Source organism: Artibeus jamaicensis, unplaced genomic scaffold (genome assembly GCF_021234435.1).
Source record: "Artibeus jamaicensis isolate MK-2021 breed Jamaican fruit bat unplaced genomic scaffold, CSHL_Jam_final scaffold_847, whole genome shotgun sequence".
In the NCBI taxonomy this organism is placed as follows: domain Eukaryota; kingdom Metazoa; phylum Chordata; class Mammalia; order Chiroptera; family Phyllostomidae; genus Artibeus; species Artibeus jamaicensis.
Window position 1 is genome coordinate 4,474,611 of NW_026522057.1, and position 18,238 is coordinate 4,492,848.

At 36.8% G+C, this 18,238-nt stretch overlaps 1 protein-coding gene across 11 annotated transcripts in view; it reads left to right on the top strand.

Moving 5' to 3' along the window:
• SCMH1 (Scm polycomb group protein homolog 1) overlaps window positions 1-18,238 on the top strand; it is a 143,537-nt gene that overhangs the window by 57,645 nt on the left and 67,654 nt on the right. For 10 of the 11 annotated variants that reach the window (XM_037149406.2, XM_037149408.2, XM_037149407.2 and 7 more), the window contains one exon: window positions 3,718-3,952. In XM_037149406.2, the coding sequence (XP_037005301.2) occupies window positions 3,718-3,952 (235 nt within the window). Of the gene's footprint in view, window positions 1-3,717; window positions 3,953-11,782; window positions 11,829-18,238 lie in introns of those variants that run through there. The other variant, XM_053660462.1, reaches the window with a different exon arrangement.

Below are 18,238 nucleotides of genomic sequence, written 5' to 3' on the forward strand. Positions count from 1 at the left end.
ATTGGAAGTCCTAGCTATTGCAATAAAAAGAAAATAAAAGGTATATAGATCAGGAAGGAAGAAATACGTTTCTATTTGCTCATGACATGATCGTCTATGTAGAAAATCTAAAAGAATCTACAAAAAAATTTCTAGAACTAATAAGCAATTATAGCAAGGTTGCCAGATATAAGGTTAATATACCAGAGTCTATTGTTTTTTCTATATATTACCAATTAAAAAGTGGAATTTGAAATTAAAAACTACCTCCAAAAATGAAATACTTAGGTATAAATCTAACAAAATATGTATAAAATTTATCTGAGGAAAACTACAAAACTCTGATGAACAAAACCAAAGAGGAATGTAAAAATGGAGAGATAGTCCATAATCAAGAAAAGGAAGACTCAGTATTGATAAAAATGTCGGTTCTTCCCAACTTGGTCTATAGAGTCGTCGCAAGCTTAATCAAAATTTCAGCAAGTTATTTTGTGGCTGTTGACAAATTGATTCTAATATGGGGAGGCAAAAGATCCGGAATAACCAACACAATATTGAAGGAAAACAAAGTTTGAAGACTGATACTATCCAAATGCAAGACTTGCTGTATAGCTACAGTAATCAAGACAGTGTGGCATCAGTGAGAGAATAGATAGATGACCAGTGAAGCAGAATGGAGAGCCCCAGAATAGCCCTACATAAATATAGTCAACTGATCTTTGACAAAGGAGCAAAGGCAATACAGTGGAACAAGGTAGTCTTTTTAACAAACGGTGCTGAAACAACTGGACAGCCACAGGCAAAAAAGACTCTAGACACATATCCTATTCTCTTCACAAAAATAATTCAAAATGGGCTGCTATAAGATAAGAGAAAAACAGGATGAGCTTGGCTAAAGTAGTGACTTTAGATCCAACACAGAGGCATGATCCATGAAAGAAATAATGGATAAGCTGGACTTCATTAAAATTAAAAGCTTCTGCTCTGCAAAAGACACTGTCAAGTGAATGAGAAGACAAGCTACAGACTAGGAGAGAATATGTAGAAAAGACATCTGCTAAAGGACTTTTATACAAAATATACAAAGAACACTTAAAAGCTCAAAAATAAGAAAACCAAGAACTTAATTTAAAAATGGGCCAAAGATCTTAGATACTTTACACACACACAAAAAAAAAGATATGCAGATGACAAAAAAGCATATGAAAAAAATATTCCAAATACAAGTTAAATACCACTACACACCTATTAGAATGGTGAAAATCCAGAACATTGACTCCACCAAATGCTAGCAAGGATACGGAGAAATAGTAAATCTCACTCATTGTGGAAATGCAAAAGGGTACAGCTATTTTGTAAGATAAGTTAATGATTTTTTTTTTGGTAAGGATTTTATTTATCTATTTTTAGAGAGAGGGGAAAGGAGGGAGAAAATGAGGGAGGGAAACATCAGTATGTGGTTGCCTCTCGTGTGCCCCCTACTGGGAACCTGGCCCATATCCCAGGCATGTGCCCTGACTGGGAACCCAACCAGTGACCTTTTGGTTCACAGGCCAGCACTCAATCCACTGAGCCACAAAAGCCAGGGCCAAGTTGGTCATTTCTTACAAAACTAAATATACTCTTACCTTATGATAAAGCAATTATATGTTTTAATGTTTACCCAAAGGAACTGAAAACTTATGCCCACACAAAAACCTGAACATGGATGTTTATTGCAGCTTTGTTCATAATTGCTAAAACTTGGAAGCAACCAAGATGTCCTTAAATAAACTATGGTATAGCCAGAGAAAGGATTATTATTCAGCCCTAAAGAGAAATGAACTATCAAGCCATGAAAAGACATAGAAGAAACTTAAATGCATATTGTGAAGGGAAAGAAACCAATTTGAAAAGGCTATATACTATATGATTTCAACTATACAAAGGGGAGCCCCAGAAAAAAAACTGTAATTATTTTCTGGCAGGTGATAAGTACAGGCTTCCCCCTCTAAGTGAGTGTTCTAGGAACCCATCTGTATCAGTGTACCAGCTGGTGGTGGTGTGAGGGGCTGTGTTTGGTTTCAGTATATTTTTTTGAAGACTCAACATGTTTGCCCGTTTCATGATAGGTTATTTATGAGTGTGCCTGGCCACATTTCACTGAGTATTCAGCACAGCAAGACCAAAAATGGCATGACCACCATATTCCACCCTCCATATTCACCCCATCTCACCCCAAGTGACTTTTTTGTTTCCTCGAATGAAAAAAAGTCCTCAAATGAAACATTTTGCCAGTGTGGAAGAGGTGAGACAAAAAATAGCAGAAGCACTGAAAGGCATCAAAATTGATGAGTTCAAAAACTGTGTTGAGCAGTGGAAAAAACATCTCAACAGGTGTATCGCATCAAGTGGGGAGGACTTTGAAGGTGACTGAAGTTTAAACATGTAAGAATACACAATCCTTTATAAAGAAATTCTGGGGTGTTTTAGGGTCCCCCTTCATATGACATTCTGGAAAAGGCAAATTATGGAAACAGTAAAATGATCACTAGTGGCCAGTGGTTGACTTGGGAAGGGATGAATAGACAGATTGCAGAGTATTTTTAGGTCAGTGAAACTTTCCTATGATACTGTAATGGTTAGTATGTGTTATTACACATTTGTCCAAGTGCAATGTACAACACCAAGAAAGAACCCTAGTGTAAACTGTGGATTTTGAAGAATTTTGATATACCAATATAGGTTCATCAATATAACAAATGTAACACTGTGGCAGGGGACACTGATAATAGGAAGGATGATGCATACGTGGAGGCAAGGTGTACTTGAGAAATCTCTGTATCTTCCTCTCAGTTTTGTTGTGAACCTAAAACTGCTCTTAAAAATTCTTTACAAAAACAAAAGAAATTAATTATTGATACATTTAACAATATGGGTGAATATCAGCATAGTTACGCTGAGTGAAAGAAGCTAGACCAAAACAAACATGTATATTCTCTGTTGTTCCATTTAAGACTAGAAAATGCAAACCAATCTACAGTGATAGAAAGTAGATCAAATGATTGCTCACTAACAGGGGTCTCAGAAGGGCTAGACAGAAAGATTATAAAGAGACATGAGAGAACATGTACATGTTCATCTTCTTGATTGTGGTGATGGTTTCAAAGCTATATATGAAATGGCATTATGGATGAATACATATGCCAAGATTTACCAAAGTGCATATTACATATCAATTATAACTTAAAACTATTTTTAAAGGTATGAATTTGATGTATAAGTTAATGTCAAAACAAGAAAAAATTGACCCTCAATAGATTGTATGCTAGATATACAAAGCAATATACTAAGATGATTCATGAAGAGACACTTAGGATATGATAGGTATATAGGATGATTTCTATAAAGAAAACATTGTGAATACCTAGAGGATTAGGGAATTGGAGAAGATAGAATGAGAAGGCATTTAAGTAAGGACTTTTGAGGCACTGTTGTCCTTTTCTTACTGGTGTGAGTCAGTATTTGATGCTTCAGTGGAAAGTAATTTTTCCCCTTCATCCTACTTCCCAGTGTTTCTTCCCAGTGTTTCCACATAACTCTTCTGAAGTATTACGAAATAATTCAGTGTTTTGTCCCTGACTCAGCTGTAACCACTTTGAGTCCAAAGCAGACATTCTCAGGTTTCATCTCTTAACATCCTTACTGAATATGCCATTTACCTCAGTCTACCTAATCCCCATGGCTTGTTCTCCTCAGTCCTACACACCTCCAAGCAACGAGTTCAAGATCAGCATGAAACTGGAGGCACAGGACCCCAGGAACACCACATCCACCTGTATCGCCACAGTAGTTGGACTGACAGGTGCCCGCCTCCGCCTTCGCCTTGATGGTAGTGACAACAAGAACGATTTCTGGCGGCTGGTTGACTCAGCTGAAATCCAGCCTATTGGGAACTGTGAAAAGAATGGGGGTATGCTGCAGCCCCCTCTGGGTGAGTAACTAAGTCCAGCCCACCTTAACCAATTAACTATCTTCCCAAAATTGTACATCCCATTATAGGAAAGACTAGGGTTTTCTGCCTACCTCTTCTTTTTCATATGATACCTCTTCTTTTTCATATGATTCCTCCCCCACAAAAAAAGCCCATGCAAAATAAAATGAGCTATAAAATCAGAATATCTCCATCTCTACATTAGTTAATAATATTCAAGCATCTCTCAAATGCCCCTTTTTCTAACAAAAAGAAAAAAACACACTCTTCTTCCTTCTTTGTAAGTTCCCATTTACCCCGATAGAGTGGAAAGAGGCCATGCCATTTAATCTACCTCAAAAACCATAGAGCTTTTATGAAATCCTACAATAATAACAGGAAGTAAGGGGAAAATCCTTAGTAGAAAGGATGACTGTTTCAAGGTTCCCTTATCTCCTCTCCCCTAAATTCTCACTTGGTCCTAGGAATTTTCTCACACTCAATTAATTATTCAGTAAAATGCATTGTTTTACTTAAACTAATAACCCTACCAGATTTTCTCATCAAGATCAGATTGACCTTTTTTTTGTCTTAGTATGCCTGAGAGATATAGCCTATCTCTTCGGTTATTATGAATCATTATTGCAGTGAGTCTCCATGGAGGATAGAGAGATGGGCTATGTGGTGTGGACTGTGTTCCCACCAGGAGGCTGTGCTAGATTAATTGAGTTTCAAAGAACATGTATTGTTTGAAAGCATTCTCCAGGTTGTTTAGCATTTTCCCCCATTAAAATTATTTGTAATGTAAAATTTCAAACATATACAAAGGTATTAATAGCACTGTGAGTGTCCATGTATCCTTTGTCCTTGATAATTATCAACACAGAGTCAGTCTTGTTTTATCTGTATCTTTATAATTCCCTACCCTGTTGTGCCCAGTTGCCCAAATATAGTATCATTTTGTCATTAAATATTTAGTGTATTTCCCATAGGCAACAATTTTAAATACAACGGTAATAGCATCACACGTAAATAAACTAATGATAATTTTTAATATCAGCAAATTTTTACTCAGTGTTTAAATTTTCCCTCTTCTCTCTCTCTGTCTCTCTCTCTTTCTCTATTACAATTTCTTTGAATCAGGATCCAGATAAAATACACATATTGCAGTTGGTTGATATGTCCTTTAAGAGTCTTTTAATCTTTGGGTTCTCCTCTTTTAATTTTTTCTTGTAATTTATTTGTTGAAAACCTAAGTCATTTTGCTGATTATATCTCTATAGTATCATTTAACATATTCCTCTATACTCTTTCCTAGAAATTGTTAGCTAGATCTAGAGACTTGATCATGTTTAGGGTCAGTTTTTTCCTAAGAATATTTCATAGATGCTGGTGTTTACTTCTATAGGAAGTATATATAGTCTGATATTCTCTCGTTTTTATAATGTAGCAGTCAGGGGTTGACAGATTTTCTTAACAGGTCAGATGGTAAATATTGCAGGCTTATGGGCCATAGGTTCTCTATTGTAGCTGCTCAACTCGATCTTTGCAATGCGAAAGCAGCCCTGGGTAATACACAAACAAACAGACGAGACTGTGTTCCAGTAACACTTTGTTTTCAAAATGGGTGGTGTGGGCAGCCTGCTGGCTATAGTTTGCTGACCTCTGATTTAGATTCATCAATGTATTATGCTTGTAACATGGGGAATTTTAATCTTATCATTTCATCCATGTAAATTAAGTGGAATATGCCTATTAAAATAAACTTTCATCAACTATTTGGTTATCCTTAGGCACAATTCATGTAAGAAGGATGGATTAATGCTTGATTTTTCTCTTTATTTACCAATTTTAAAAATAATGAATTGCTTTCCTGACATCCTCCAAAAAATATTTAAGAAGGGTTTTGTTGTTGTTTAGTATCAAAACTCAAGGATTCATACATATGTGATGTTTTTCACTTCATTGCACTAATTGTTTATTGAGTTGTCCCATCCTTGGCCTCCTAAGAGCCTCATCAAGTTGTCTCCTGGCTCTTTATTATTTGGTAGCTTTCTTGGATTTTTGAAATTTCAAAATGTTTTTTGCTCATCTTGCACATTTTTTGGCCCAAATAAGGAATCAGCTATTTCTTTTAGCTGCCCTAGGCTCTTTTTAGTATTTAGATACCATAATCTGAGCACTAGAGTGCTCAGTGCTATTGAGTTGGTCATTCTTTTTTGGTCTTTTTGGTGTAGAGAGGTAGGAACATCTTTTTTTAATTAAGATTAAAAAATCATTAGTTTATAGTGATACTTTGTACTAAAATGCAGGCCAGTGGTGTTTTTACTGATTTCATCTTAGTCTTTTAAATCTGTATCTCCTTTGTACCACAACAAAACTCTAGTTTTCCATGTCACTAAAATTAATTCATTTGCTTTGTCCTACAATACACATACAACAGTCTCAGGATAACTGTCAACACTACTACCACTATGAAAACTAAACAGTGTTTGAATTATTTACAATTTTTTGCTTAACCTCAGGGGATGTCTGATAATGTTATAAGGTCATTTGAATTAGTTTCTCTCTGGGTGGCAGTGCTACTAACTTGATATAAACTTAGATTCACTTGTTTCATTTTACTTTTGATTTTTAAAGATTGCTTTTTAAAAATTTTACTTTATAGACACATAAATAATGTACATTTGTTTTTAAAGTTAAATCTATAAAACCAAGTATTTTCAGAGAAATCCCCTTCATCCTGTTCCTTTCCTTTGTCATAGGTAACCACTTTCTTTTACTTTTATATTTTATACTCCATTTTTTAAAATATAAACAAATATATCTGTGTGTGTATCAGTATGTACACATATAGATATGTATCCTCTACCTTACAGAAACTACAGCATACTATACATACTTTTCTCATTAATTATATGTCCTAAAATGACTTCTTACTAGTATGGAGATTTTCCTCAATCCTTTTTATGGCTGCATGATATGGAATTATTCTCAACCTACTTTATGAATCACTGTTTAGAAGTACCTTGAGAGGCTATTAAAAATATAAGGTCCCAGAGATAATGGTGACCACCTAAATCAAAAGTTTACTATAAATTCTTCAGAAATTTACAGATCAAAAATATACAGATACTTCAGTACCAAATTGCAAATCATCTGTCTCATGAAAGAGAAATTATGGTAGGTACAAAGGCAGGCACACTAGTAGGAGATTGAACACATCTCTCTTTAGGTAAGATAGTCTAAGAGGACAAAAAGTAAAGGTATTTGAAGACTTTAATGAATAAGGTAGATTATGTATATGTGTATATACATACCAAGTTTTATACCCTAGCAAATATGCTTCCTATTTGAAATTTAAAACTCTTTAAACAACTCTTGCTCAAAAAAGGTGAATATAAATCAAATGTAAAATTCCTAAAACATAATGATAATAAAAATCGTGTGTCCAAATTTTGAGATACAGTTGAAGCAGTGGTTGGAAGAAAATGTATAGCCTTAAATATTTGAAATCAATAAAAATGAAAGGATAAAAATTTAATGATTTTAATTCTCAAGTCAAAAAGCTAAGAAAAGAGTCACAATACAAAGAAAAGACAAAGGAAGAATAATAAAGATAAAAACAAATTAATGAAGTAGAAAATAGTCAAAACACAAATTCAGTGGGGAAAAAATCAACAAAATACATAACCACTAGTTACCCTAATAAAAAAGGAATAAGCACAGATACACAAAAGTAGAAATGACCAAGAGGAAATAGCTCTAAATAAATTTGAAAGGCTAAAAGAAATGGGAAAAATTCCATCTTTCCAAATTGGTCCAGTAGCATTACAATGTTTTAATTAATATATAGAAAACATAAGTTTTCAAAGAACTGTACCTATATAAAAGCACCATATACAGATTATTTTACAAGGAAATCCTACAAAACCTTAACAATCAGATAATTCCAATGCTATTTTAGTTGTTGTAGATCAGCGACAGCAACAGAACTTCTTGTGATGATGGACGTGTTTTGTATCTGTGCTGTCCCGTAGGGCAGTCACGAGCCACATACGGCTGTTGAGCATTTGAAATGTGGCTACTGCAACTAAGGAACTGAATTTTTAATTTTATTTAATTGTAATTTAAAGCTTAAAAGCCTCTATGGCTGGTGGCTACTATACTAGACGGTGTAGCTCTAGATTATTGGAAAAGTAGGAAAATATCCAAATACTTTTTATGAGGCAGGTAAAACTTTTATATCTAAACTTGATTTAAATGCATACACAGAGTCATATATGAACATTGTTATAAAAATCCTAATAAAATATTAGGAATTATAGTTCAACATACGAAAACAATTTATCATGGCAAAGTATGTTATTCTGGGGTTGAAAAAAAGATTAAACTTTAGAAAAGTCATAAATGGAATTTACCGTATCAAGATAAGGAAGAAAGTCATATGAACTTTGACTGACAGAAATACAGACTTACAGATCAGTGGATTCGATTTGAGAGTCCAGAATTAACCCATGCATTTATGCCTGACTGATTTTCAACAACAATGCCAAGATGAGTCAGTGGGGTTTTCAACAACTGATGGTGGGAAAACTATATATCCACATGCATAGAATGAAGTTGGATCCTACATTCACACTGTATATAAAAATTAAGTTCCAACTAGACAATAGACCTAAATTTAAGAGCTAAATCTATAAAACTCTTAGAAGAAAACATAGGAATAAATCTCAGATTAGTCAATAGTTTCTTAGATATGGCACCAAAAGCATAAAGGAAGAAAGTAAATTAGTTTCCAGGCCCTGAGAGGAAGGGAGAAGTGGAATGGCTGCTGGTAGATGTGGGGTTTCTTTTTGGAAGAGTGATGAAAATATTCTACAATTAGAATAGTCTTTGTACAACTCCAAAAATCACTGAATCATAAACTTAAAAGTGTAATTTTTATGGGATGTGAATTATATCTCACTAAAGCTGTTATTTTTTAAATAATATAGTGTTGGGAAAACTGGATATCCCATGTTGAAGAATGAAGTGGGACTTTTATCCTACACTATATACAATAATTAACTCAAAATGGGCCAAAGGCTAGAATGTAGGAGCTAAAACGTAGAAAACTCTCAGAAGGGAACAAAGGTGAAAAGCTTAATGATTTTGCCACTGGATTTGGCAGTGATTTCTTAGATATGACAGCAAAAGCACAAGAAACAAAAGAAAAATAGTTAAATTAGACTGTATCAAAATTTAAAACTTTCTTCATCAAAGGACACTATCAACAAAGTGAAAACAGAACTCACACAATGGGAGAAAATATTTGCAAATTACATATCTGTAAGGGATTAGTATCCAGAATACCTGTATTTTAAAAACTCCTTCAACACAAAATAAAATACTCATTTAAAAATGGGCCCTGGCTGGTGTAGCTCAGTGGATTGAGTGCGGGCTGCAAACCAAAGGGTCGCTGGTTTGATTCCCAGTCAGGGCACATGCCTGGGTGTGGGCCAGGTCCCCAGTGGGGGACACATGAGAGGCAACCACACATTGATGTTTCTTGACTTCTCTTTCTTCTTCCTGTCCCCTCTTTCTAAAAATAAATAAATAAAATCTTTTTAATAATGGGCAAAAGACCTGAATAGACATTTCTCTAAAGAAGATATGCGCCTAAAATGGGGTTAATACCCAAAATTTATAAAGAACTTAATCAACTAAACATCAAATCAAACAATTCAATTTAAAAATGGGCAAAGGATCTGAATAGACACTCTGGCAAAGTGGACATGCAGATGGCCAATAGACATGAAAATCTGCTCAATGTCATTAATCATCAGAGAAATGCAAATTAAAACCACAATGGGATAACACCTCACACCAGTTAGAATGGCTATCATCAGAAAATCAACAAATAAGTGCTAGTGAGGATGTGGAGAAAAGGGAACCCTTGTGCACACAGTTGGTGGGAATGTAGATTGGTGTTCCCCACCAAAATTTAAAATGTAGAAAGCAGTATGGAGTTCTCTAAAAAAATTAAAAATGGAACTGCCTTAAGACCCAGCTATTATACTTCTGGGAATATAGTCAAAGAAACCTGAAATGCTAATTTGAAAGAATATATGCACCCTTATGTTCATTGCAGCATTATTTGCAATAGCCAGGATTTGGAGGTAGCCCAAGTGCCCATGATTAGATGAGTGGATGAAAACACTGTGGCATGGTACCCTGGCTGCTGTGCCTTAGTTGGTTGGAGCATCATCCTGTAAACCGAAAGGTCACAGGTTCAATTCCTGGTCAGGGCATATGCCTAGGTTACAGGTTCAGTCCCAGGTCAGAAGTATACGAGAGACCACTGATGGATGTTTCTCTCACATCCATGTTGCTGTCTCTCCCTTCCCCTCTTTGAGATCAATGAGCATGTGTTCAGGTAAGGATTTAAAAAATAAATTAAAAAAAAACTGTGGTATAGTTACACAATAGAATACTACTCACCGTGAAAAAAAAAATCCTACCTTTTGCGGCAGTGTTGCTGGACCTGGAGAATATCATGCTAAGTGAAATAAGCCAGTCACAGAAAGACAAATGCCATATGATTTCACTTACATGTAGAATCTAATGAACAAAATAAAATAGAAAGAGACTGATAGATACAGAGAACAGACTGACAACTGTCAGAGGGACAGGGAGGGAGAGAAGGTGAAGGGATTAAGCAAAAAAACAAACAAACCTCAGAGACGCAGACAACAGTATAGTGACTACCAGAGGAAAAAGGGAGTGTGGGGAGTCAGAAGAGGGTATAAGGGGGATAAACAGTGATGGAAGGAGACTTGACTTTGGGTGTCAACACACAATACAGTATACAAATGATGTATTATAGAACTGTACACTTAAAACCTACATAATTTTATTAACCAATGCCACTTCGATAAATTTAATAAAAAATAAATAATTTTAGGAGGTGCTCAACATCGCTAATCCTTAGAAAATTCAAATCGGAACTGTGATGAAAAACCACTTCACACACATTAAGATTGATAGCCATTATCAGGAAAATAGAAAAAACAAGTGTTGATGAGGATGTGAAGAAACTGGAACTCTTATGTAACTCTTGTGTAAAGTTTCTTCCTACCAATTACCTATTAGTTACAAAGAGAAATTGCAGTGAGGGAATCTGTTCATCACCCCCTAACAAGTCATCAAATTTAGTATCATCAACAATTTGACAAATTGACACTATATGAAGTAAGGCAATAAGAAGTACTCGACATCACTTGTATTTATGCCAAAACTGTTCGGCATGAATGTAATCCTAAGAAAACATCAGAAAAGTTCCAAGTTGTGCAACATGCTGTAAAACAGCTAGTGCAGACTCTTCAAAAACATCAATTTTATGAAAAACAAACAAAAGGCAACAGGGCTATTGTAAATTAAAGGAGTCTAAAGAACATGACAACCAAATGCAATATGTGATTCTTGATTGGATCCTGTATTTTAAAACCAGTTACAAAGAACATTTGGAGAACAATTGAGAATATGTTTAATTAAAATTCTTGGGTATGGTAATATTGCAGTATTAAAGGAGAATGTCCTAATTCTGAGGACAAAGGTACTGACACATTTAAGGGTGAAGTGTCATGATGTCTGTAACTTGCACGTAGTTCAGAGGAAAAGTGTGTGTAGGTATATGGAGACAAGATGGCGAAATGTTACTAGTTATTGAATCTAGGTGAAGGGTACATAGTTGTTCATATACTGTTTTTGCTACTTTTCTCTAGGTTTAAAATTTTTCAAAATAAAAAGTTTTAAATAAGTTATGTATATAATTATACATATATATGTGTGTGTGTTCATGTTCCCCAGGCCTCCTCTGGACCTCTCCCCAGAGTTGCTGAATCAGAATCTCTAGGTAATGGGGCTTGGGATTCTGCATGGTAAATAGCTCTCCCGAGACTCTAATGCAATTGGTCTATATTTGGGAAGCATTGCTCTAGAAGAGCATTTTTCTCCATTAAAATCTTGTATGGTTTGTGTGTGTGTGCATGTGTTTGTTCTGTTCACACAGGAACATTCATTACGCCCTTGCAGAATCCTCTCGGGGGAAAAAAGGTGAAAAGGCAGAATGGTTCACCGGTGAAGCTACCTAAGGGTTGCCAACCTTTCCCTCCCATCCCCTCGTTTTACTGACCTCTTCTACTACTCAAGACTGTGATTATTTCTTCTAAGCAGGGCTGTCTGGGTCACTAGTTCTCAAACTTAGTTGCCAGTGGAATCACTTAGGGAATTCTTAAAATGTTTAGTCTTAGGTCTTAGATCAGTTAAATCAGAATTTCTGGGGTGATACTGATGTATCCTTTGATGCCCGCAGGGGATTCCAGTGGCCAGGTGTGAGAGTCACTGATCTAGATAGAGTAGAAGCTGACCTCCAGTGAGGCCACTAGCCAATTATGTCAGGATCCTAGTACAAATACCCTGCTCAGCAAACTTTGTCACGTGCTCTGGTATGTATGTGGTACATTGACTTGAAAGGAACCCTTTGTATGTTCCTATCACTGATAGCCTTCTCACTTGCTAAGTAGCCTCCAGGTCCTGTCAATTAAAAGAGGGATTTAAAAATCCACATCTCACTTTCTGGTCACAGAAATTTGAATTCTGTTAATAGACATGGGGGCGGGGGAGAAAAGTTTGGAGAGAAGTAACTTTAACCATGGTGACTTAAATGCTTATTTTATAGAGTTAATTTGTGCAATATTTACTGAGCTCCCTTTTTTTTCTGCAGCAAGGCCCCTGGCATCAGGCAATGCCAGTACCATCTCTACCTATGCCTATCTCAGGATTAGTCACAACTCCCACCCTCAATAAATTAAATTGAATTAACTTGTGTTTGAATCTATATGGGAGTGTAGCAGCAGCAAAGTGGAGATGAGTCCTATCAGAACTAAAAGGAATCCCAAGAGTCCTCCCCTGGGACAATCATTTCTTCAGGGAAGACTGCTGATATCTCCCTTCCAGTTCCACTTCTTGCTTCTCTGAGTCTGGGGTAACATTTAGATGGACCGCCAAATGTCAGTTTTGAAGCACTGCTTTAATTCATTGTCTCCATCTGACAAATACAGAAACAAGGAAAGGGAAATGAGTTGCCCCAAGTTGTACAGTGCATGACATATCTCTGTACATATATCTGTATGTGTACATGTGGATAAAGCTCCTCTTGGGGGAGAGTGAATTGGGAGTGTCATGCAATCATCTTCACAGCCGTAGAGTCCAATAATTTCACGAAGCTTGGAATTATACAGAACCATGGCAGGGTGGGAAGTAGGGCCTATACTGTGGTTCCTGGTGTGAGTGCTGTTCTGATACCTGCCACCAGAGGGCGGGGACTATGATTGGATTCTAGACCTGTTGTTCTACGTTGGAGTTCAGAGCTTCATCAGATCACTGTTAAATTTAAACAGCTGGACCCTAATCTAGTCAGTAGTCCCACCATCTGGGGAGCACCTGAAAGCTCTTTATACCTGGTTCCATATCAATATTTTTAAGGTAAGCACAGAACACTTGCAGCATGCCTAGGTTTAGAATTAAAGAGGTCTGGCTTTGTAATGTTCTCTCAGCCACTTATTAGTTTAATTGTGTCCCCACTGATAAGTTACTTTACCTGGACTTTTAACCTTGAGTCTCAATGGCATCACTTGCCAGATCATTAGTAAGCTCTGCCATGCATGTGTTTTGTGAGGATTAAATGAAATAACATGATAAAGCATCCATCAATTCCTGGCTCCCATTTAATAAGTGGAGATTTCTTATTTGTTCAGTAAAATTCTTATGAAGCTTATATTCCAGTTGGAAAATACATACACATTACAAGGAAAAAAGAAAGAAAATGGAGGCAGTGATAAAAGCTGAGGATAAATAGAAGGCAGCAGGATTTAAGGTGCTACTTTAGATAGGACAGTCTAAGAATGCCTCTCTGAGGAGTTGAGATTTCAGCAAAAAGTAATTACTGAAGATTTGAGGAAAGGGAGGGGGGCCTGTGGCAGAGGGATGCAGCTTGATGTGTTTGAGGAAGAGAAAGACCAGGGCATGGGGCACCCGGCAGTGATAGATGGGTTATGAGAAGTAAGCAAGTTCCAGACCGTGTAAGTGTTGTTAGCATGTGCAAAGTGTTCAGCTTTATTTTGTTGTGGGATATGAGCATAAGAATGAAGTCTGATTTATATCTGAAATAACATGAACATATTACTCTGGCTGCTATGTGGAGAACAGATAGTAGGAGGCAAAAGTAGAAGCTGAGAGTCTAGATTACAGGGCTGTTGCGGTAGCCTAGGTAAACTCTGACTGTGGCTTAGATTAGGGTGATTAGTAATGGGCAAGAATATGTCATAGTGAGAAATGGTTAGGGTATATAAGATGAAAGAGCCACCAAGACTTGTTGATTAATAGCAAGGGAGGAATCAAGAGTGACTTCGTGTAGGCTTTTTGGTCTGAGTACTTGGGTTTAATAAGTGGTGACATTAACTGAGATGAGATGACTGGAGGAAAAACAAGTTTGGAGGGGGGAGCAAGGTCAAGATTCTGTTTTAGACCTATTCATTTCAAGAATTTTTGGCATCCATGTAGAGTGATAGGATAAGGCGATTGGAAGTAAGAGCATGAAACTCAGGGCAGAGGTGTGGGCTGGAGATGTAAATTGGCAGTCATTATTTGACAGGAAGAGAGTGGGGACCAAGAAAGGGCCAGGCCCTGGGGTACTCCCACCTTTAGAGATTAGGATCTCTTACCTGCCTATCCTTTTCCTTGCAAATACCTCAGGCCATTGTCTAATTTAAAGAGACCTTCAAATTATTTTTTATTCTTCACTTCCTGCTTTCACAAATTTATGACTTCAACTCTTTTTTACCAAAAGAGTCAGTATGGAAGAACTGAGTGAATAAATATTTGAAGATATTTATGTGATGATTAATAATGAGGGCTGTGGAGACAAAGGAGTTGGATTTAAATCCTGCCTTGTAAATATTTTACTTAAGTAAAGTTGTAACCTTGGATATTTTACTTCTCTAACCTCAGTCTTTTCATCTATAATAAAAAATAATGGATAGCATTTATCTAGTATTTACTATATACCAGGCAAAGTTTTAAGTCCTACACATGTAACTCTGAGAACAACCCAGTGAGGTAGTTACCACTCTTCTTGTTGAGGAAACTAAAGCCCGAGAGAGGTTTCGTAATTTACACGTTGCACACCAGGTTAAGTGTCAGAGCCAGTTCAGAGTCCAGGCAGCCTCCTCGTCCAGAGCCAGTGCTCCCTTTCTTGTGTCTGGTTCACAGAGTTCTGGCAACAATTAAATGAGATGACCCACTCGAAGTGCTTGTTTAACACACAGCCTGGCACACAGTGTGTGACTCGGTGTCCCCTTTGGGAGGCAGCACGGCGTAGTGGAAGAGAGCCGGATGGAAAGGCCTAGGGCTCAGGTCCAACTCTGTGACCATGAACATGTTTCCTAGCCTCTTTGGACTTCGGTTTTGTCATCCGTAATATAAAATGAATTTGGAGCAGGGTGGGTAGTCCCACAGTACCTTGGGAGTTGAAGATAAGGATCCTTGGTACTTCCTTGGGTTGTACCCAGAGGTACCAAGTACCCAAAACATTTCTGCTTTGCCCTTCTACTATTGAAGAAGTAGGAGTTTTACTAAGAGGTAGTAAAACATGCTAGCTAAGAACCATGAGGTCTGGAGTAAAACCATCATATATTGGAATCTGCCTCTACCACTTACCACCTTAGACAAGCTACTTACTTCTCTTGAGTTTCTGTTTTATCATCTGCAAACTAGGGATAACAATAGAGTATACCTCATGGTACTATTTCAAATACCCAGTAAGAAACTGCATGCAAAATATTTACTACATTAAAAGCAGTCAATATGTATTAGCTATTACAATATTATTATAAGGGTTCCCAAAGCTGAGAGGATTTTTTTAGTTCTTCAAGTTCCAGGTGAGAAAGACATCCCTCAGTAACCTGATCCTAAAAATTGGAATTGGGTGTCATGTGGTGAGGCTCTCTAGTGTTAGGAACCTAGGGCCTGAATGTGATATTTCTAATTGCACAGGTATTTCTCTCTACTCCTCTCTTTTACCAAGAGGTAGGGCACATTTTTCTAGAACAGCTGTGCTTCGCTTTGCCTTATCCATAGATGTACTGAACCACTCGTGGCAAATCTGCTCTAAGTTTGGCTTGCTTCAGCCTTTCCCAGACTTAAGGAGAATTGTTTTCCCCACACACAGACCAGGCCTGTATCTGAACTCTTGGAGAGATTTAATTGTTTTCTTTTAACCATGGTCAAAGGAAGAGTAGTAGCCAACACTGTTTGGGCAATGAGTGCAAAAACCCAACTCACTGATTTAGAGGAAAGAAGGAGGAGGAGATGGGAATTGCTGACTCATGTTAACTGAGAAGTCTAAGGCCTGGTGTTGAGTGTGTTTCTAGACACAGGGTTTTAAACATTCTAATGTCTTAACCATGGCCAGGTAGGTTGGTTGTTTAGAAAGTAATTCCAATATGCCAAAGTTGCGGGTTCAATCCTCCATCAGGACACACACTAGAAACAACCAATGAATGCATAAATAAATAGAACAACAAATTGATGTTTCTCTCTCTCTCTTTCTTTCAAAATCAGTATAAAATAAGTAAATAAATACTCTCATAGCTCTCCATTACTTGCCCACCTTGGCTTTATTCTCAGTTTTGTTCTCCATGCAGCAGTGCCAAATCTACAAACATCTCTCTTGCCATGACCTCAGATAACGAGACTCTGTCCTCCAGTATGCATATATCATATCAGAAAACAGTTGACCCAGCTTGGGGTATACATGTACACTTTTGGTCTGTGGGAATCTAATGCTCTTAAATGGCATTATTTTCCTTTCCATGGCCAGGTAGGTGGAGCCATGTGACAGGCGTTCCCAACAAAACACATAGATTAGGGTAGGGTTTTTTCCAAAAGGCAAAAAAGCTAGACAAGCAAAAAAGTAAGTGATAGCAGTTTTAGATTAAGTGATGAGCATCCACAATGCTGTCACCATTGTTGATGTGAATGAGCTATCCCAAGAAATCAGACTTTGGGAAGCTTGGCTTAGCCTAGCCAGCTTTGAGACTAAAAGTTTAAACCATAATAGGGTGATAACTCTTCCGTTTTCTTCTCTCTTCTCACCTCTTCCTTGTTAATTATAGTTATTAATGAATACTTAAGCCCAAAAACTGATTCTCCATTTTTCATTTTATCTATATACTGATGTTTAACTTAGTGGTTAAGAGTATGGACTTAGGGGTCAGATAGCTTGGGTTTTGATACTTGGTCATTTGCTCACTTAGAAATCTTAAGCAGTTTACTTTATACCTCTTTTCTCATCTACAAAATGAAGATAATGTCTACCTCACTGGGTTGTCTTGAGGATTAGGTAGTCAGTGGAAAGTGATTGGCACAGTGTTTGGCACACAATAAAGAGTTCAATAATATCAGTTTCTATTGTAATTTCCCAGATCTGAAGCTTTGGTCCAGTCTATTGTTCTTTTGTCAGGAATGGGAAAACTGAGGTATATTGGGAGACTATCAAAAAGGAGTAGATTTTGGTGTCAGGAGAGAGAGTCGAAGCCAAATTGAAAGAAGTACTGGGAGCTTCTTTCCATTAATTGTGAGAACTAACTACAATAACAATCTTATTTTTGTAGTTTATTAATGGTACATTCTTACTGACTTTACTGAACAACAGTGGACAATTAACATCTCCAGGCTTTTTACTTTTTTTGTAATATTAAGTTTTGGATAGGGTGATCCCTTTCATCTTCATAATTTCCTGATCCTTAGTTATTTAAGTAAAAATGAATATCAAAAAGTGTTTGTACTTGGTGTGTGTGTGTGTGTGTGTGTGTGTGTGTGTGTGTGTGTGTGAAAGAGAAGTGAGAGAGAGAGAGCGCACACACTAGAGAGTGAGAAAGCAAGAGAGAGAGAGAAGTAGTGGGTTTATGTTGAGATAAACCAAAACAATTCATTTGTGTATTGGGTTAATCAGTTGACATATTCGGTGTCGTCTTAAGAGGTTATTAAGAAGAATAACTTCCATACTCCCCTGTCTAGACCGTTTCTAAGTATTTGTTAATCCTCTCACATCTATTTTGGATTTTTCAAGGAAAACTTTTTAGGCACTATGATAAATAATCTGTGATACTTATCTCAAAGTCAGGACACTTGGCTAGGGGCTTTGTTTCACTACTTACTTTGCAACATTACACTTGGGCAAGTTACATTCCCTCTATGTGCCTC